We start from the raw sequence: 21,165 nt of genomic DNA, 5'->3' as shown, positions 1-21,165 counted from the left end.
TTCTGTCAATATGTCAAAGATGGGGAATTATGGGGGTGGATCTGTTTGCGTCCAGGTTCAACAAAAAGATTGACAACTTTGTGTCAAGGACAAAGGATCCGTTGGTTTGCGGAACAGATGCCTTGGTTTTTCCATGGGATCAGTTTTCACTGATCTATGCGTTCCCTCCTGTTCTGCTGCTTCCCTGACTTCTTCGCAGGATCAAGCAGGAAGGGAAGGAGGTGATTCTTGTGGCCCAGGAGATTTTGGTATGCAGAGATCGTAAAGATGGTGGTAGGGGGACCCATGGACCCTACCACCGTGGCCAGACCTTCTCTCGCAAGATTCGGTATTCCATCCTACCTTAGAAATGCTGAATTTAACGGTTTGGCTATTAACGCCCACATTCTGAAAGACCATGGGCTGTCAGGTTCAGTCGTTTCTACTTTGGTTATTGCTAGGAAGCCGGCCTCCAGAGTCATATTATAGAGTCTGGAAGGCATATGTCTCCTGGTGTGAATCCAGGGGTTGGCACCCCAGGAAATATGTCATAGGTAGGATCCTTGAATTTCTACAGATGGGATTAGAAATGAAGCTGGCTTGAGTACTATCAAACGCTGGGTGTCAGCCTTATCAGTGTTTTTTCAACGACCACTTGCTTCACACTCTCTGGTTTGTAGCTTTATTCAGGGGTTAACGTGGATTAATCCTCTGGTTAGGTCACCCCTGAACCCTTGGGACTTGAATTTATTCCTGTCGGCGCCTTTTGAGCTGATGCGAGATATTCCCTTGGTCCTTTTGACAAGGAAATTTTGTTTTTTTGGTTGCCATATCTTCTGCAAGAAGAGTATCAGAGTTGGATGCTCTTTTTTTTGTAGGGCCATATTTGATTATTCATAAGCATAAGGTTGTATTGCGTCCTCATCCTAATTTCCTACTGAAGATAGTGTCAGGTTTTCATTTGAACCAGGATATTGTTCTGCCTTCATTTTTTCCAGAAGCTCCTTCTGCGGAAGAAAGGTCACTACATTCTCTTGATGTGGTGAGAGCAGTCAAGGTCTATTTGAAGGTGACCGCTCAGATTCATAAAACATATGTTTTGTTTGTGTTGCCAGAAGGTCCTAAGAGGACAGGCAGCGTCGAAATTTACTATTTCTAAATGGATTAGTCAAGTGATTGTTCAAGCTTTTGGTGACTGTTGGTCACCACTCTCTGCTCTGCCCCCCCCCCCCCCCCCCTTTGCTCACTGGAGTGCTGGGCTGTGGAGGGATTCTGAGAAGCCGAGCTGGGTGCCGATCTAGGCATGTAGGCAGATCCCCACTTTATTGTCGCTGCCGGCTCGGTGACGTCAGATGAAAATGGGTCACAGGAGTGCAGACCGGACTGCAATCCCTTGATCCACAGGATACGTACAGCCAAATAAGTTTTGGCTGTACGACTCCTTTTTAATTGCCATTACTTACATATTACATAAATAACTAGCAGGTAAGGTAGGTGGTACTTGTAGTCAAATCTGTCCTATAGGATCATAAAATGGTCCCAGGACAGGTCCCACTCATGAACACACTCTCATATCACCTGGTGTCAGAAAAAACAGGCTACCTGGAATTGCTCTTTAAGTTTTTATTTATGGTAGCAAGTCTGACATGATGCATGTAACGCCTTATATTTAATAATTTCTTTGAGCAATGTTACATGTTTTATTCTAGCTAGTTGTGATTTACTTCATTGCAAAAATTCAGGCTTTTGGTTGCACTGATGGGCACACTGAAGAGAATGCTGTTGGTTGATTCATGCATATTGCCTGCCTAGATTCAGAGGCCCCCAGGGTGTATAGGAGCACATTCACACTCAGTACGACACGTGTATATTATTTATTTTCTTTTCTTTTTTTTTTTTTTTTTTGTGCTCAGCTGCTGCTGTTGATCATCTTCTGAATTATGACATTGGCTGAAACAGTCTAGACACGTTCAATGCTTGAATGTACTTGCCATACACTTTAACCTACAGTTATTATAACTTGGCCCATAATTATTTTTCTTTCCATTTAAGTTCAGCACCCTGACCTCAGAATACGAAAAATGTGTACAGTATTTCAGATGAATTATTTTTACGTTTGAATCTTCTGAACAGGGGCACAGACGGCAAAATAAATGTTGCAAGGGTGATAACCTTTCCCTATGCTATCCAAAAAGCTTAAAAAACGTTTTTTGGCTGGAGCGACACTTACATTTTTTTTACCTGTTCCAACTTACAGATTCAACTTACGAACAAACATACAGAACCTGTCTTGTTTGTAACCCGGGGACCGCCTGTAATGAGAAGTTGTTCTGCCTTACAATGGAGTGCGGAAATTAAATGGCTGTGTAGGATTTTCGGAAAATCTGTCTCTTCTTTTTTTCCTCATATACTGTGTCAACGTAGTTCTAGCCCTCAGCAAATGCAATTTTATAATTGGGAAGGCTGAAAAACCGATTCATTCAGTTTCGCGTTTATCTTCCAACAAAGAAACTTTACTTTCTTCAGCCCCCTATATAATTTAAACGCAGCTTTATCTGTAATCATAAAAAAAAAATGTAAATCAAAATGTATATTGCACCCCTGAGGCTGGTTTCACATATGAGCCACATGTGGCTCACAGCAGGGGTCCGGTGCGTCCTGGTTCAACGTTTCAGACCGAATGTTGGGCTGAATTCGGACCTGAAACGGACCGAAAGACGCACAGTGATTTTATGTAAATCACACCGGAGCCGCTGAGGAAATATGTGAACTGGAGTCCATAGACAGCCGGTCAAAATCTCCTCCTACTGCGAATTGGATCAGAAAACCTGACATAGAGCCAAAGTGTGAACCCAGCCTCAAGGGTACCCGATTCTGTACCCTTCTTCTGACCACCAGTCATTGGAACAATGCAATACAACATAAAATTTAGAAATCTGTGGCTGTACGCTGGTACTTGCAATAAGTCCATGTGTACACAGAGTCCTCATCCATGGTTGTATGCATGCATGTGTGTACACAAGTACCAGCATACAGCTTTGTAAAGCTATTAACCACTTGACCTCCTGAAGATTTACCCTCCCCCCCCCCCACGCCCATGCCATTTTTTTTGCGATATGGCACTGCCTTATTTTAACTTACTTTTGTGCAGTTGTGCAACACTGTATCCCAAAAAAATGTATGCCCTTCTTTTCCCCCCACAAATAGAGCTTTCTTTTGGTGGTATTTGATCACCTCTGCGTTTTTTTATTTATTTTTTTATTTTTTTTGTTTTTTGTTTTTCTTGACAAAAAAAAAAAAACCCATATTTCTTTCTACTATATAACATATCCAATAAAAAAATAATCACATTTCTTCATAACGTTCAGACATTTATTCTGCTACATATTTTTGGTAAAAAGAATCCTAATCAGCGTAAATTGATTGGTTTGCCCAAAAATTATAGTGTCTACAAACTATGGGTTATTTCTGTTTATTTATTTTACTAGTAATGGTGGCGATCTGTGACTTATAGTGCTGGCAGAAAAATATTAATCTAAATAGTTTAATGACATACATTTGCAAACATAGAATACACAAAATGAAGTGCTTGGTGCTCATATTAAATAAAGTGCAACGTCCCCCCCCCCCCCTTTTTGGTGACCCCACTCACCAAAAATATTGGACCCTCGGCTTTGCAGTCTGGAGTCAAAATAAGCTATGATCTAGGGTGTAAGGGTTGGTTGCTCAGAGACTCTTCCAGAAGGATTTCTTTATATCGGAGAGGATTCACCACACTCTGTACATGGGGAAACTCATAGTGAAATACCTCTAAAATAAAGAGCAAAGTGCAACCTAAGCGCCATTTACAGGATAGCTGGCAAAAATGGGCATCAGTTAGAGATCATCTGAGTACGCTGCTGGTTGGCGGGTGTTACACGGAAGCGGAAATTGCATCAGGGGTTTAGCACAAACTGGAAGTACATTGATGCATTTCACCCCTCCTACAGGGCATCGTCAAAGGACATGGAGAAATTGGAAAATGTCTCGCTGCCTGTGATTAGCTGTGTGCAGAGTGGGCTTCCTGGCAGGATTGGGCACATGGGATTTCAAACCCGCCCAAGCCATCTCTACTGATCACCCTCTAATATCTATGGGCAGACCAAATTCTGTCAACCTGCCATACCCAAAGAGAAGGGTTGTCTGATTAATTAAAGATAAAAGCAGACAAAATGAGGAGTCTCCTTTTTGGATTTGACCTTTGTTTTCTAACGTTTAGAATGGCTGCCAAGTTCATCAAACCCTTGTTTATATAGCCACCTTCAGACCGGACCATTTTGCTGGTAAATGACCAGAGGTCTTTTTACAATTTGGCACTGCGCTGCTTTAACTGGTAATTGCGCGGTCATGCAATGTTGTACCCAAACAAAATTTGCGTCCTTTTCTTCCCACAAATAGAGCTTTCTTTTGATGGTATTTGATTGCCTCTGCGATTTTTATTTTTTGCGATATAAACGTAAAAAGACCGCAAATTTTGAAAAAAAATGATATTTTCTACTTTTTGTTATTAGAAAAATCCAATAAACTCAATTTTAGTCATACATTTAGGCCAAAATGTATTCAGCCACGTCTTTGGTAAAAAAAAAAGTCAATAATTGTATATTTATTGGTTTGCGCAAAAGTTGTCACATCTACAAACTAAGGTACGTTTTCTGGAATTTACGCAGCTTTTAGTTTACGACTGCCTATCTCATTTCTTGAGGTGCTAAAATGGCAGGGCAGTACAAAACCCCCCCCAAATGACCCCATTTTGGAAAGTAGACACCCTAAGGAAATTGATAAGTGGCATGTTGAGCCCATTGAATATTTTATTTTTTTGCCTCAAGCGATTGAATAATGACAAAAAAAAAATTTTTTTTTTTTTTTTTACACAAAGTTGTCACTAAATGATATATTGCTCACGCATGCCATGGGCATATGTGAAATGACACCCCAAAATAAATTCTGCTGCTTCTCCTGAGTATGGGGATACCACATATGTGGGACTTTTTGGGAGCCTAGCCGCGTACGGGGCCCCGAAAACCAAGCACCGCCTTCAGGCTTTCTAAGGGCGTTACAGTTTTGAAGGCCATAAAATGCCAAGATGGCACAAACCCCCCCCAAATGACCCCATTTTGGAAAGTAGACACCCCTAAATTTAGGGGTACACTAGTGAGACTAGGTAATAAATGGCGGGTGCCCTGAAACTATAAAAAAAAACTAACCAACCAGCGTCACCTGTAACAGTTATATGGTGATCACTGGTGAAAGGGTTAACTAGGGGGCAATCAGGGGGCTTTATGCGGTAGTATATGGGGGTCCCTGGCGCTATAAAAAGCTGCGGCGAACCTAAATACCTACCTGCCTAACTAGCGTCACCTGTGACACTAATACAGTGATCAGAAAAACGATCGCTTATTAGGCTGGGTTCACACTGGAGCGATGCGGGAACGCCACGAATGCGCGGCAGGTTCCCGCATCACATGCCTCCCGGCGGCAGTTCACACTGCCCTATGCGAACTGCTGGGAGTGTCAGTGAAATGTTAATGACACCCCCAGATCAGTTTGCATATCGCAGTGCGATCTGCAAACTCGGATCGCATGGTGTGAACACCCATGCGATCCGATTCTGCTGCGGACCAAAAAAGGGTCCCGTGCGAGTTTGCGGCGGGTGCGACACGAATTCAGCCATACTATCTGTATGGCTGAACTCGAATCACACAGAGATCGGATGTGATTTGCACTGCAGTGCGGTGCGAATCACATCCGTTCTCATAAACCGCTGCAATGTGAACCCAGCCTTAGTGACACTGGCGACGGGGGGGGATCACGGGGTTAAACCTTTATTGGGGGGGGTTAGGGGGGTACCTTAGAACTAAAGGGGGCTAACCCTAACTGCCCTAACAGTTATTACAGTCACAAATGACACCCGCCGGGTGATCAGGGGGTTAAACCTTTATTAGGTAATAAATGGCGGGTGCCCTGAAACTATAAAAAAAATAACTAACCAACCAGCGTCACCTGTAACAGTTATATGGTGATCACTGGTGAAAGGGTTAACTAGGGGGCAATCAGGGGGGCTTTATGCGGTAGTATATGGGGGTCCCTGGCGCTATAAAAAGCTGCGGCGAACCTAAATACCTACCTGCCTAACAAGCGTCGCCTGTGACACTAATACAATGATCAGAAAAACTATCGCTTATTAGGCTGGGTTCACACTGGAGCGATACGGGAACGCCATGAATCCCCGGCGGGTCCCCGCATCGCATGCCTCCCGGCGGCAGTTCACACTGCCCTATGCGAACTGCTGGGAGTGTCAGTGAAATGTTAATGACACCCCCAGATCAGTTCGCATATCGCAGTGCGATCTGCAAACTCGGATCGCATGGTGTGAACACCCATGCGATCCGATTCTGCTGCGGGCCAAAAAAAGGGTCCCGTGCGAATTTGCGGCGGGTGCGACACGAATTCAGCCATACTATCTGTATGGCTTGAACTCGAATCGCACAGAGATCGGATGTGATTTGCACTGCAGTGCGGTGCGAATCACATTCGTTCTCATAAACCGCTGCAATGTGAACCCAGCCTTAGTGACACTGGCGACGGGGGGTGATCACGGGGTTAAACCTTTATTGGGGGGGTTAGGGGGGCACATTAGAACTAAAGGGGGCTAACCCTAACTGCCCTAACAGTTACTACAGTCACAAATGACACCAATGCAAAAAAAATAAAATAAAAAAGCAATTGGTGTCACTGTGACTGGGGGGGCAGGGGTAATTGGGGGGTGATCGGGGGTAAAGGGGGGGTGTGAGTGTGCCTGGCATGTTCTACTGTATGTGGGGTGTGTTGGTGCAACTCACCGAACCTCTCTCCTCGGTGCCGGAATGAAAACTACCGACACAGAGGAGAGAATACATCACTTCCTGTCCTGTGTTTACATTACAGGAGAGGAAGTGATGTCACCGGACATTTTCATTCGCCGGGAGCGATCGAGAGGGGGTGGCCATGAATGAATGGCCGCCCCCTCGTCCGGGATCGCTCCCGAACGAATACCGACCGCCGCAGGCACCGGGCGGGCAGGCAAGGACGTACATGTAAGCCCTTATGCCTGCCCGTGCCATTCTGCCGACGTACATCGGCGTGCGGCGGTCGGCAAGTGGATAGGTATGCTTTTAATGCTGACTTGCAGTTTCTTTTTTGTTTTTTAAACTCTTTTTATTGCAAAAGGTATAAGTACAGTTTACGAAAAAAGAATGTTTGTTATCTGTTACAGAGTGAGTTGCAATAATATAGCAAGACATTGAAAACATTTTGTAACAACTGTAGAGACTGACCGAACCGTTAATCGGCCAGGTGTATCATCGTAATGGATAATGCGTACATACTGTAAACAAATGTATGGCATTGTTGTCATATATGTCAGCTAAAATAAGTACTGACTTACAATTTTATTTACTGTAGAAACATATTTTTACATTTCCCTTTTCTTGTCCAGGTTTGTGCTCTCTGGTAACTTGCATGGTGGCTCAGTGGTGGCTAGCTATCCCTTTGACGATTCCAGCTCTCATCAGGAGACTGGCTTCTATAGCAGATCCACAGATGACAAAGTGTTCCAGTATCTGGCCAGAGCCTATGCTTCAAACCACCCTATCATGAAGACTGGTCACCCAAAGTGTAAGGATGAGGAAGATGAGGTTTTCCCTGATGGAATCACTAATGGAGCCCACTGGTATGATGTTCAAGGTATGTCACAGCATGTTCCTGTACACTGCATGTTGCCTGTTGCATCATCATTTTAAATACAATTATAAAATAATAGATATACCTCCTTTGCTATGGATTACTAATGGACTCCTCTGGCCAAACCTGGGAGAATGGCGGGTTTAGTTTTGAATTATAAATGGTCTTTTTTATAAATTTTATTCTTAGGTTATCACATATTTGCAGACGGGGTAGATAAACTGCCCAAACTGCCCAATGTATGAAGTGTGCTTATAACACAAACCTAGACAATTCAATTTTTTTTTAAATAGAAATAGTTATGCAGGGTCAAGGGTCATCTGGATACTAATTCTAGCAGTTTGTGTCATCCTGTGTTGTCACTATTTGATTATACAAACTGATGATGGATCATGTGGATCTGGTTTTTGATAATCCTATTTACTTTTCTGTGCAAATCCATGGTTATCTGATCTACAATTACAGTACAGTAATTCATTTTGTACTACAGCTTACATTAATTCTCTCAAATTTAGCAGTAATCTGTACAATTTACAGATTGTGGTCTATGAGCATTTTTAAGGTACATCCTCATTCAAACCTCAAACCCAATTGTTAGATAATTAATAATAATTAAAGCATGTGCGCACATCTGTAATCAAACATATATACATAGACAGGCATGTGGATGCTAAAGCTAAACAAAGACTTTTTCAAAGCCCCTAATACCCAGGATAAGTCAAAATGGTAAGCTAGCACTTCATGTGCATAGGTATTTCAATAGCTGTATTTTTAATTCAGTGGTAATATACATAGATACATATAGGAAATTATAATTCAATTCCAGGCTGCATGTCTAAACAAGACATGCACTGATTAACACAAGCTATAAGAAAAAAAAAATGCTGTCTAACAAAGCAGCTGGGGGAGGACACCCTGTACAGACAGAGGTGGAAATGGTGACAGCGTTTCAGGCTAAGAAGTCCTTTGCCAAGTCAAGTTCCAAGTCGTTTATACTCCCTTAAATGTATTCTTGCTTTTGTTTACATACCACATATCAATATCAAATGAAATACCCTGAGGTACCACTTTATGTCCTGGGTGATTTCAATTGATATACAGACCCTGCTTTAGATAAACATCCTCCAGTCATGGCTGGACAGGGGACTAAATGTACTGCTCTGAAAAAATTTGTGGAGGAGTTATAGTGGAAGGATCTGTGGCAAGCTAAAAACCTGGGGCTGAAGCAGTCCTTGCTGTCTCGTATAGACCTACGTTTATGTTCCCTTGCTGCAGAAAGATGTATTTCAGAGGTTACATATGTGTACAAAAGGGGCTCCTGCGCTCTATGACAAAAAAATGGAAGATAGCAAAAGGAATGTTCTAGCAGGAGCAGCAAACACTCTATGAGTGAACTCTCAATATTAAAGACAAAGAACAGGGGGGGAGGGGTGTGTTGCGCTTCCTAAATACCAACAAAATGCTTACAATAAATATAAATCACATAGTATAAAAAAACGTATAAATAATTCTTAAAGTGTTCAGTGAGCAGTGCTTAAAACTTAAAGGGTGTATTAGATTGAACAACTAATGTATAGTGTTCATATGTATTATTCCTGTGTCTTAAAATAAACAGAAACAGTGCTTAAGACCATAAAGTGCATGAATTAAAGTTAAATAGACATCTGTGATATCAATGCAGCAAAGTAGTAGAAAGAGTATATGTGATAATCTAAGTGATCAAAAACATATAAACACATAAAATCGGTGATCTAAAATGTGTAGAAAAAACAAAGGAATGTCTCAATTACATTCCTTAATAAAAAAAGTAAAATAGCAGCAAAAACGTGAATTTCAATAAAGTGTCCCATACACAGTTCAATCATGCAATTTTCCGATGTGATTTCACAGCCGCAAAAAAAGTGCAATGTGCCGGGGCAACTCTCCTCCAACGGTGTTCCGTGCCAGTGCTGGTTATATTAAACAATTACCTTGCAGCTGCAAGGTATGCAGCAGAACAGCAAATATTGCAGGGAAGACTCAGGGGGGTCAGCGGGGCTGTGGATGGGAGCTTCTAACGATGCCGTTCACCCTTGTAGTTGTGGCCAGTGTAGCAATGCTCAAAACAACAAGTAAAGGAGAGCCTCCATGGTGTAGTATTTCAGTATTTCATGGTGTAGTATTTCAGTCAAATATTTTATTAAAATAGCTAAAATTACTCACATAGAGGAACGAGTAAACGAGCACACAGCTTAACAGATCTGAACGATTTCCTTAGATACAGACGTCACTTCCGTTCTCCTACGCGTTGCGTCTCGTATGGACTTCAACTGGGATAATTGTGAAAGGGACGGAAGTGCTTTTGAGTGTACTGGGCGGACGTACGTCCGCCCACAATTAGCATAACTAAACGTACGATCAAGGAAGATGGGGAACGCACGTCCGCCCACTATTTACATAACTGGACGTACGATCAAGAAAGACTGGAAACAGTCGGAACGCCCACTATTAGCATAGTTAGGGCGTATGTTAAAGGAGCGAGCCAATTACGTGGGTGTATCCGACTTTATGTTTAACACTACAGTCCGCTCGAAGTGATTCATTAGAGCGGATCCATGTAGTGTAGATAAGGAGAAAACGAACGGCCAGACATAGATTACTTAGAGAAAAACGGACGAATTATATGGAGCCCATAATTAAAACGTGCTTTGGGAGGAACGATATATGTGCAAACACGATGTCCCTCCACATCCAATATTGGAAAACGGAACAAGTGCTCTATATTCACATATATAAATATATCAACAGCCATTTTCTCAAAGCCCCCGGATAGCAAATGAGGAACGGCCATTGTTTTGGTGGCAAGCCATCTTAATACTAGCACGGGGGGCGGCCTTTAATTTGATTATATAGGAAAACCTAGAGAAACAAAACAATGTTTCTTGCTTTATAGAATGCCAGAAAACATCACACCTGGCAGTAGTGAGTTTTTTACTTTTTAAGATGCCAGAGAACATCACAGATGGCAGTAGCAAGTCGTTAGTATGCGACAATCATTTCTAGACACCCAAATATGTGCATATGTACACTTAGAGATGGGGCAATTCTGTATATATATATATATATATATATATATATATATATATATATATATATATATATATATATATATATATATATATATATGCATATGTACATATGTAAAAATATGCATACATATAAATAGACACAATAAAGCGATAAAGACCAGAGAAAATAGTAAAACCAATAAAATCAGTTAAAAAACCAGACTTTTAAAGAAGGCACAGTCCTATATTAAAAAATATATATAAAAAAATATATATATATCTATAGATAAAAGGATCGCGGAAATGACGTGTGTATTGACAACATAATCAGCTAGAAGTATCTATACACTCTCTCGCACGCCCTCTGAGCCCAGTTTGTGGAAGGGTTCCCTAGTACTCAAGAAATGCCCCTGGTGGGGGTTATAGTAGGGGAGGACCCCGCCAAGCTTATTTCAAATATATACACCTTACTTAGATCGCGCACGGTAACTGGGATTGCGGAGGTAGCTAAACATAGGTGGGAGGTGGATGTGGGCCCATTAGACACTGAAGACTGGGAGGACGTCCTCACCAATGTTGGACTGGTTTCCCCTAGACTGTCTGACCGGCTAACCCAACTCTATATTATACACAAGGCTTATCTCACCCCACTAAGACTGAGCAAGTTCCGCACGGCATATGACCCAGGGTGTCCGCGTTGTGGGGAGCACCCGTGTACATTTTATCATTTACTATGGGCCTGCCCGGACGTTCAAGCCTTCTGGTTGCAAGTCATCCGCTTTCTGCATGACCACATGGGTTCTCCGTTACAGGCTGACCCCAAACTTTGTCTACTAGGCCTTCTTCCTGACGCTCAGACCAACCGCTGTCATGCTGCCTTTCTACACGAGACCCTGTTCAGTGCTAGGAAGCTGATCGCTAAGCTGTGGTTACGCACAGTACCACTCACAGTTAGAGCGTGGATACTTGAGGTGAATCTGTCACTGCCTTTGAAGAAGGTCATATATGCGCATAGGGGCTGCCCCAATAAATATAATAGGATATGGGATAGGTGGCTTGCCAACCCAGACACATGTGTGGAGCCTGATTAATGGTGTACGGTTGGCACCCTGCTTACAATTGAAATCTAGAAATTATGTGGGCTCTACGTTCCCAGTCTATTGGCGAAACTGACCGGTGGGTGGGTGGTGGGTGGGTTGGTGGGGTGGTTTTTGAAGAGAGTTTGACCAACGTAGCTGTAAAGTTTCTCGTTGCTATGTATGACATCTGTATCTGTACACTGATAGCCATGTTACTCTCAAATGTTTTGTATGCTGTATGACTTGCTGATCTTGTCCACCAATAAACTTGTTGTTTTTGAAAAGAGTATCTATACACTAAGTCAATATCTATAGAAATTAAATTTAATATAAAACGAAGTTACGCGAATTAAAATTAAAAATAAATAAAAATCGAGATTTAGAAAATTAATTAAAATTCAGTGAACAGAACGGGAGGTGGAATAAAAGGCACTAAAAGTTACTGATAAAACAGTTCAAGTCAAACTCAATATTCAATCCTCTAGGGGCAAAAGTATCGAGGGTAAAAATCCACTTTGACTCTATTTGGCTCAAAGTCCTTACTTTATGTCCACCCCTCCAATGTTTGACATAAGGGGTGATGCCCCAGAATTTTAAATCTTTGGGGTCTTTTTTGTGGTGAATAGCAAAGTGCTTGGAAACACTATGCTTATCATAACCCTTTTGAATGTTCTGCATATGCTCCTTGAGCCTAATCCTTAAAGGTCTCTTTGTGCGGCCAACATATTGTAGGCCGCAGCTACATTCAAAAGCATATACAGCGCCTTCTGTATTACAGCATATAAAGTCTCTAATTTTGTATGCGTTACCAGTACTTGTGGACGAAAATTCGAATACTTTTGTAGGTTTACTTGCCCTTGTGCATGCATAGCACCTCTTACATGGGTAAAACCCCTTACCCGTAAAAAACGTGTAGTTATTCGCGGGGGGGTCTGGTATATTTTTTACCAACATATCCCTTAGGGTTGGGGCACGTCTATATGTGAAATGTGGTCTTGAAGGTAAAACTTCATGTAAGTCCTTGTCATTCAATAGAATGTGCCAATGTCTTTTTATTATTTTTTCTATACTTTTATATTGGCTGTTATAGTCAAGAATTATTCTTCCTTCTTTCGATTTCTTGTTTTTACTTTTATCCAGTTCAATACTCTTTTCTTTCTCCTTGAGGAGGTTCCGGCGATCCATATTCTTAACTTCTGTTATTTTTTCCAGGATTACGTTCTTGTCATAGCCTTTATCGCAGAATCTCTGACCCATAGAGCTAGCCTGCTCCAAGAATACATCTTCTTTACTGCAATTTCTCCTCAGTCTCATAAACAGGCCTTTGGGAATGTTAAAAAACCAGTTATGATGGTGGCAACTTGTGACCGGGAGATAACTGTTTTTGTCGACGCTTTTGAAGTGCGTTTTGGTCTGCAGTTTGCCATCTTCTTGTATAATTGTCAGGTCCAGGAACGTTATTTCTTTTTCGTCTGTGTTCCACGTCAACGTTATATTTAAATCGTTGAGGTTCAGCCTCTGTTGAAATTCGTTCAGACTAGCGCTACTTCCTTTCCACAACACTATTATGTCGTCGATATATCGTCTGTACATTATCAGTTCACACGGTGTGTCAGAGAAAACTGCGTTTTCCTCCCATTTCGCCATAAACAATCCGGCGACACTGGGGGCAAACTTTGCGCCCATTGCGACGCCTGTCGCTTGGTGGTAAAACTTTCGATCGAACCAGAAATAGTTATTCTTTAAACAAAAGTCAAGGCATTTGACTATAAACTTTCTTTGAAAGCAGGCAAGTTGGGAATGTCTTCTTAGGCCCCATTTCACACCTTCACAAGCCTCGTGGTGGGGGATTATGGTATAAAGCGAGGTCACATCTGCCGTCGCTAAAATAAACGGGCCGTCATTCGAAAATTCTTCCAAGATTTGTAAAACATGTTTTGTATCTTGAAGATATGCTTTCGTCCTTTTGACTACTGGTTACAGAAAGTTGTCTATATACGATCCTATTCTTGAGGTAAGTGAGTCTATGCCATTTACTATTGGTCGAGGAGGGGGGTTAATTTTATCCTTATGAATTTTCGGCAAGTAATATATAATTGGTGTCCTTACTGATTCTGGTATAAGGTACTGAGCCTCTTTTTTGTTCAGAATCGACTTTTTTAAACCCAAATGCACCACCAATTCGAGCTCTTTTCTTCCTCTGAAAACAGGATTCTTTGGTAACGGTGTATAGGTTTTAGGGTCATTTAGTAATTTAGCCATATTTTCATTGTATAGTTTTTAGTAGTATTGCAATTCCTCCTCCTTTATCAGCCGGGCGGATCACTATATCTTTACGCTCACTTAGCCGCTTCATTCCGCATTTCATGTAATTTGGCTCTTTCTGTTTCTTAATCTCTAGGACCTTTAGATCTTCGACAACAATCTTTTTAAAAACGTCAACAAATTTGTTATTATTAATTTGTGGGTTAAAAACCGACTTATTTCTTAAAGTGCTGTGTGCAACTTCATTGGGTGGGGGGGCCTGAGTTTTTATGGGGTTATTAATCAGATATTTCTTTATATTGAGTCCTCTAATGTACTTCTGGATTTTTACGTAGGTCTGAAACTTGTCCAAGTTCTTTTTGGGGGCAAATTTAAGACCCTTATCCAGTACAGCGATTTCTTCTGTTGTTAGGGGGACACCGCTTAGGTTGAACACCCCTTCGCCTTTTATTCTCTTTTTCGCTTGTTCTCGCGCTCCCTACATATGCCCTCAGGAGCATCGGATCACTCCCTCTAGTGGGGCAATTGGAGATACGCCTACCTTCAGATCTGGCTAGGGCCCAGTGGAAATTAAAAGCCTTCTGGGTTCATCTTTTCCCCTCCCATAAGCACAAATTCTAGAATTCTGGCTACAGATGAGGTGAATACCAATGTCACCTAAGAGGCTTTTAAGGCTATGCTTAGCTTGAATCTCCCTAATAAAGATTTCTCTATGAAGCGTAACACAAATGCTCAGAGGGAGGACATGGAACGGATGGCAGGTGACTTGGAGAAAGCTTTCATTGTTGACCCAACAGATAGTGTTAGAGAGGCGCCTCATCACTGTTTCTGCAGCAGAGAAAAAGATTTTTGACAGGCTGGCTTTCTATGAGGAGGGTGAGCACACTGGTCGCCTATTAGCGAAAATTGCCCATGCCCAACAAATGTCACCTTCCATTGGGGCGTTACGCTCACATACCGGGCGAGTGACTAATTCTCCATCCCAGGTTATGTCCACTTTAGTGGATTACTATTCTTCCCTGTATGAATCCAAACAAAGCTATACGATAGATTCTTGATTTGTCCACTCCGATCAGTTGGGATTTATGCCCCAAAAATCTGCGGCTATCAATTTGCGATGACTTTTCCTCAATGTCCAGTCCCCAGCGGATAATGGCGGAGACTGAGCATTACTGTCCCTTGATGCCTACAAAGCTTTCAATAGCATTGAATGGGAATATCTTTTGGCAGTCATGCGCAAATTTGGGTTTGGAGAGGGGTTCTTTTCCTGGGTAGAGCTACTATATCACGCCCCAGTCGTGACCATCCGAGAGGGTGGCAAGATATCCTTGAGCTTTAATCTTCAGAGGTACAAGGCAGGGCTACCCCCTGTCCCCTCTTTTGTTTGCCCTGGCCATAGAGCCTCTGGCTGCCCTTATCCATTCTAATACTATTGTACAGGGATTTAGGTACGGGGAACTTCATGAAAAATTATGTATGCAGATGATACTATGCTGTTCCTCAGTGATGCATCTATTTCTCTGAGAGGCTATGACGGTGATAAGGGAGTTTAGAGAGTTTTCCGGTTTGGTCATAAATTGGACTAAGTCTTCCGAATGTGACACCTGACCCCTCTTTACTGACTATAAAGGAGATTCCGCTTTCTGTGTCTTTTTAATACCTAGGCATAAAGTTACCCCCTACCTGCTAGACTATGTCAGACTTAATCTGACCCCTTTACTCAATCGTTGTCGTGATCGGGTTAAGATATGGAGCAGGCTAAAGATATCTAAGGTGGGACGGATAAATCTCATAAAGGTGAATATGATGCCACAGTTGCTCTATATACCACACAATATCCCCATGGTCATCCCGTTTAAAAAGTTCTGTATTGTAAACTCAACCTTTAGATCCCTAATCTGGCAAAACCAGCTAGAATAAAATTAGAGCAGCTACAGCATCCAAAAGATGCTGGTGGACTGGCATTGCCCAATCCCTGGCTCGATTACTTAGCCTCACATTTAAAGCACATAGTGTGGGTAGTGCACCCCCTGCAAGAGCTGCAATTAAGCTTAGTAGACTCTTCTGTGAAACTACTTCACGTTTTCTGTTATCCGGCACTTCTCGACAGAAGTCCGGCTCCAAGGTGTCTGCTCTGGCTCCTCCCCTGGCCGCGGAGAGGCTGAAGGCATCTCATCTAGCCCCCCCAACACAGATGGCTGAGCTTAACTGGCAGCCGTGCGGCCACGGAGAGGCTGGATGAGCGGCTCAAGCTTTGGGCCCCTCAAGGACTGGCGGCTGTGGCCGCCTGGCAATTGCCCAGTTTGCCCTATGGCCAATTCGGGCCTGCTACCATATGTCATCCTAGGCATTATCTAGGGGGGGCAGGTCTACTCCCCTACATTTATCTAAGCCACATAAAGTGGGTTGTTGCAAAGCCTTATACAGAGTTGAGTGAACCTATAATACCTAAGGACATAGGTAGTACCTCGTCTTGGTAAAGCGCTTCCATGCTGGTGGATGATAGACGGAGTGACGCTAGATTAAACTGGTAGGTGTAGGTATGGTTTAATAGCCTAAAATTGGAGCCCCCACCACAAATGACGCATAATGATTTTGAAATGTAAGCACATGCAACAGTTGCCCAGCTAAGAAATATTGGAAAAAGTTTGGGAAAGCTAAACCCTCAGAATCTGAATGCAGTTTCCAGGTGGTCAGACTAAGTCTTGGTTCTCTATTATTCCATAAAAAGGAAGACAATAAAGGGTCAAGCTGATTAACCAGGCACAGAGGAATCAAGACAAGGGCCTTTCTAAGAGCACATAGGAAGACAGTAGCGTCATTTTGATTAGGTTAATCTTGCCAAAGAGAAATGGGGGCAAGGACTTCCTAGTGTTGAACTTGGATTTTGAGAGTTGCAAGAGCGTTAAAATGTTCAATTGAATGAAGTCTGCTACCTTTTTAGTTACTTGAATACTGAGATATTTCAGTTTATTTAGCCACTGGAATGGTAGCATTCTGTCTTGGTCCACAGGTGGTACGGAGTTAAGGGGGTGTATTTTGAGATTTGCCCCAATTAATAGTGAGGCCTGAGAAGACCAAGTACTCGTCTAGGGTCATCAACACAGATTTAAAGGAAAGGTTCCGGTCTTGTAAGAAAAAAGCATGTAATTTGCATATACTGTGACTTGCTCCTCAAGTTTATGGAATACAAGGCCTTTAATTTGTGGATTAGTGTGAAGGGCTACAGCAGTGTGTTCAATCATAGGTTAGGGAGGACAACCTTGATGAGTGCCTATCTTAATCAAAGGAGGAGTGGATATCATATTCCCCATTTTGATAGCTGCCTGAAAATGTATGTATAGATATAGATAGAGATGGATATATATGGTCGCCAGAACTTTGAGGATCTTTAAATCCATATCCAGCAATGGAATGGGTCGATATGAACCAAAACACAAGGGGTCTTTCCCGGGTTTCTGTATAAAGACCGGGTACATGTAGTCAGGCAGTGCCTCTCGTTTGTGAAATTGTGCATAGAGACTAACAGTTGGGCTAACATAGCTTATACCACTCAGAGTATACTGTCAGGGCCAGGAAAATTTTTATTAGATGAAGAAAGAATGGCAGCCTTGACCTTTTTAAGTGTTATAGGGGTGTCTAAAAATTATATGTAAGCCTGAGTTTCACGATTTATCATTTTACATTGTGCACAATTATTATTATTATTTTTTTTTATAGTTTAGTCACAATGTATTTGTTGCAATGCAGAGAGGAATAGCTGTATACTATCAATTATTTTTATACTATTCATTACTAAGGCTTCATGTACACTATAGCTCCTAAACTTGAGTTTAGAAGCTTTTTTTTTTCTCATATCGTCTTCCAGGACAGCCTTTGAGATATAGGGCTCCTCCCTCCGGGACAGGAAACACGTCAAGCCAATTAAATAAAAGGTGTGGTCCTCCAGGCCCTCCTCAGTTTGTGTTTCCTGCCGGACGGGAAGGAGCACGTTTGGAACTGGTAAGGGGAGCTCCTTCTCAGGGGTTTTGCCTGGGGAGAGCACCTTGATGGACCTGACCCTTAGCACCCCTCGGTCCGTACGAAGGGAGGAGAGGGTAGCTTTCAGTCCCCGCTGCCATTTAAAACGTTCGGAGAGAACGGGACCCCGATGCGCGGCACGCTCCCCCTCGGAGCGCTAACCGCTAGTACCTGTCGGTCGGATGGCGGCGGGAGACGTTCGTTCCACCGACCGGCGTCCGGGTACTGTGAGCGGTGCGTTCGTAAGGAACGCACGGCGTCGGGGCGGAGACTTTGCGTTCTGGCGTACGGAAGTGGGAGAGACACACTTCCGCCAGATTCGCATCATCAGGGGGCGCCGCAGGACCTGTTCCAGTCCTTTGGGCGCGGCGGTGTGACTACAGGGTTGCCTGGAGCGGTGTGAAGGCTCAGAGAGACTGAGTGAGACACAGGAACCATGGAGAGTGCAGTTGTGCAGGTGGACTCCAGTTCAACAGGCTCCAGTACCTCTCAGGTAAGCTTGGTGAGGGCAGACCAGGACTTACACTGGGGGGTGGGGGGTCACTCTGACCTATAGTACCTTCCCGGGGTGGAGAACCTGCTGGTGAAGGGGGGCACTTCCTAGGCGGACCCTAGAAGCACAGTGGTGTGGTCAGGGGTGGTATTTTAATGGGACCCTGTTTTTCTTTGTTGGTAGGTTAAACAGGACAGAGCCCAGATACCTTTGCCCAGAAGGAAATGTGCCGTGTGTGGGCTAAGTTAGGCACCGGTTGGGGGAAGCCGCTTGCCCGGATTGTGTCAGTAGCCTGGTGAAAGAGGACTCGGTGGCAGCTTGTCACAATGTTTTAACATCCGTAAAGGATGAAATTGCATCCACCTTCCAGTCATTTAAAAGCATGATGGATAGGGTGCGGGGTCCCTCTGTCTCTTTACCCAGGGATGTGAGTTTGCCTTCCTTATCCGAACCAAGTCAGGTGGATAGGGAGAGGTTACCCAGGTCATTAGCCTCCTCTAGGACAGAGTCTACTTCTGAATCTGAGGGGGAGGAAGAGGCCATTAGATCTGCCAGATACAAGCTGTCTTTGGATGAGGTGGGTGACCTCCTCAAGGCTATATATGACACTTTGGAGATCAGGAAGAACAGGTCCAGCTTTCAAAACACGACATGATGTATCAAGGGTCGATTGTAATGAAAGACAGGGTATTCCCCGTCCATAGGTCGCTAGTGGAGGCGATTCTGCTGGAGTGGGAACAACCGGAAAAAAGGCCATTTTTTTCAAGTAGCCTTAAAAGGAGGTTCCCTTTTGAGTCGGATGCGGTGCATCCCTGGAACAAGGTTCCCAAATTAGATGCTCCCTTGGCTAAGGTCTCTAAGAAGACAGATTTGGCCTTTGATGATATGGGTTCACTCAGGGATCCTACGGATAAGAGGGGAGATGTGCTGCTTAAGAGAGCCTGAGGATGCCTCTTCCAGCGGGCTTAAACCGGCCCTAGCAGCTACCTGTGTGGCCAGAAACTTGGAGTGTTAGCTTACACAGTTACAATCGCATATTTCTGCGGGTACTTCTAGGCAGCAGCTGTTGAAGTCCTTTCCGCTACTGTTCAAGGCTGTGGGCTTTTTAGCTGATGCCTCTGCAGAATCAGTCAAACTGGCTGCTAAATCTGCAGCACTAGTGAACGTTGCCAGAAGGGCCGTTTGGCTTAAAACCTGGTCAGGAGACACAGCTTCAAAATTAAAGTTATGTGGATTACCCTTTTCAGGGGACCATTTGTTCGGGCCCGGCCTGCAAGAGGCGTTAGAGCGCACGCAGGATAGGAAGAAAGCTTTCCCAGAAAGGAAAAAGAGACCTGAAGGGAAGCGCCTTTTTCGAAGCCCCAGGCAGCAGAACCTACAGGAACGGGAGGTTCGCCCCAAAAAGCATTGGCAAGGGAAGAGGCAAAGGAGGAATCTTATTCAGTCCTCCTCAACCCTCCCCTAAAACACAGTGACTCCTGCGTCCCGGTGGGAGGAAGACTGGGGAAGTTCCTCCCACACTGGGAAGCTTCAACCGAAAGTCCGTTCATTCGAGATATAATAAGGAACGGCTACAGGTTGGAGTTTGGTTCAGTTCCCCTCCCAAATTTTCAAGTAACAAGGTTACCAAGGGACCAAGAGAAAGCAGAGGCTTTGGCTCTTCTTCTGGGGGATCTGGTGAACCAAGAAGGAATGGCGTAGGTGCCTCAGGAGGAGCGAGGCTTGGGGGTTTACTCCCACGTATTTGTGGTAAAGTAACCTTCGGGAAAGTTCAGGTCAATACTGAATCTCCGCCCCCTAAACAGATTCATAAAATACAAGCGGTTCCGGATGGGGTCAATCTTCTCGGTAACCAAGTTCCTGTTTCAGGGCTGTCACATGGCCACAGTGGATCTCAGGGATGCATATTGGCATATCCCGATTCATCTGGAATCTCAGAGATTTCTCAGGTTGGCGGTGAGGGTGAACACGGGTGTGTTACACCTCCAGTCTCGCGCTCTCCCCTTCGGGCTTTCAGCCTCACCAAGAATCTTTACAAAGGTTCTGGCAGAGGCACTGGCCCCATTAAGGCTCAAGGCTAGAACAGTGATCCCATATCTGGACGATCTACTGTTCATAGCCCAGTCGGCCCAACAGCTGCAGAGGGACATACAGGAGGCCTTGGTTTTTCTGCGCTCACTGGGGTGGCTGATAAACCAGGAAAAATCCCAGCTGACCCCCTCACAGGAGGTCCTGTATTTAGGATACAGGATTTCTTCGGTGGAAATGAGGGTATTCCTTCCGGAGGAGAAGATCTGCAAGCTAGAGCAGGCGGTAGCCCAGCTTCAATCTGGTCGGGAAGCCCAGATCAGGGAGGTTATGAGAGTCCTGGGGTTGATGACATCATGCTTTCCAGCGGTGGTCTGGGCAAGGCATCATCAGCGTCCTTTACAGAGACTCATGCTCCGTTATTGGGATGGCAGGCAGGAGAGCCTGGATCAGGTTATGCCCCTATCCTCGGCAGTCAGGAGGTCTCTTTGGTGGT

General features: G+C 43.7%; 1 protein-coding gene across 1 annotated transcript in view; it reads left to right on the top strand.

The window, feature by feature from the left end:
* CPD (carboxypeptidase D) overlaps positions 1–21,165 on the top strand; it is a 150,138-nt gene that overhangs the window by 28,263 nt on the left and 100,710 nt on the right. Inside the window, exon 2 of the mRNA XM_077480331.1 lies at positions 7,493–7,740. Coding sequence (XP_077336457.1) covers positions 7,493–7,740 — 248 coding nt within the window. The remainder of the gene's footprint in view (positions 1–7,492; positions 7,741–21,165) is intronic.

Source organism: Lithobates pipiens, unplaced genomic scaffold, assembly GCF_037356315.1.
Source record: "Lithobates pipiens isolate NorthernLeopardFrog02 unplaced genomic scaffold, aLitPip1_a1.2 Scaffold_16, whole genome shotgun sequence".
NCBI classification, from domain to species: domain Eukaryota; kingdom Metazoa; phylum Chordata; class Amphibia; order Anura; family Ranidae; genus Lithobates; species Lithobates pipiens.
The sequence above is the reverse complement of the archived record's forward strand: the minus strand, read 5'-3'. Positions and strand labels throughout refer to the sequence as shown.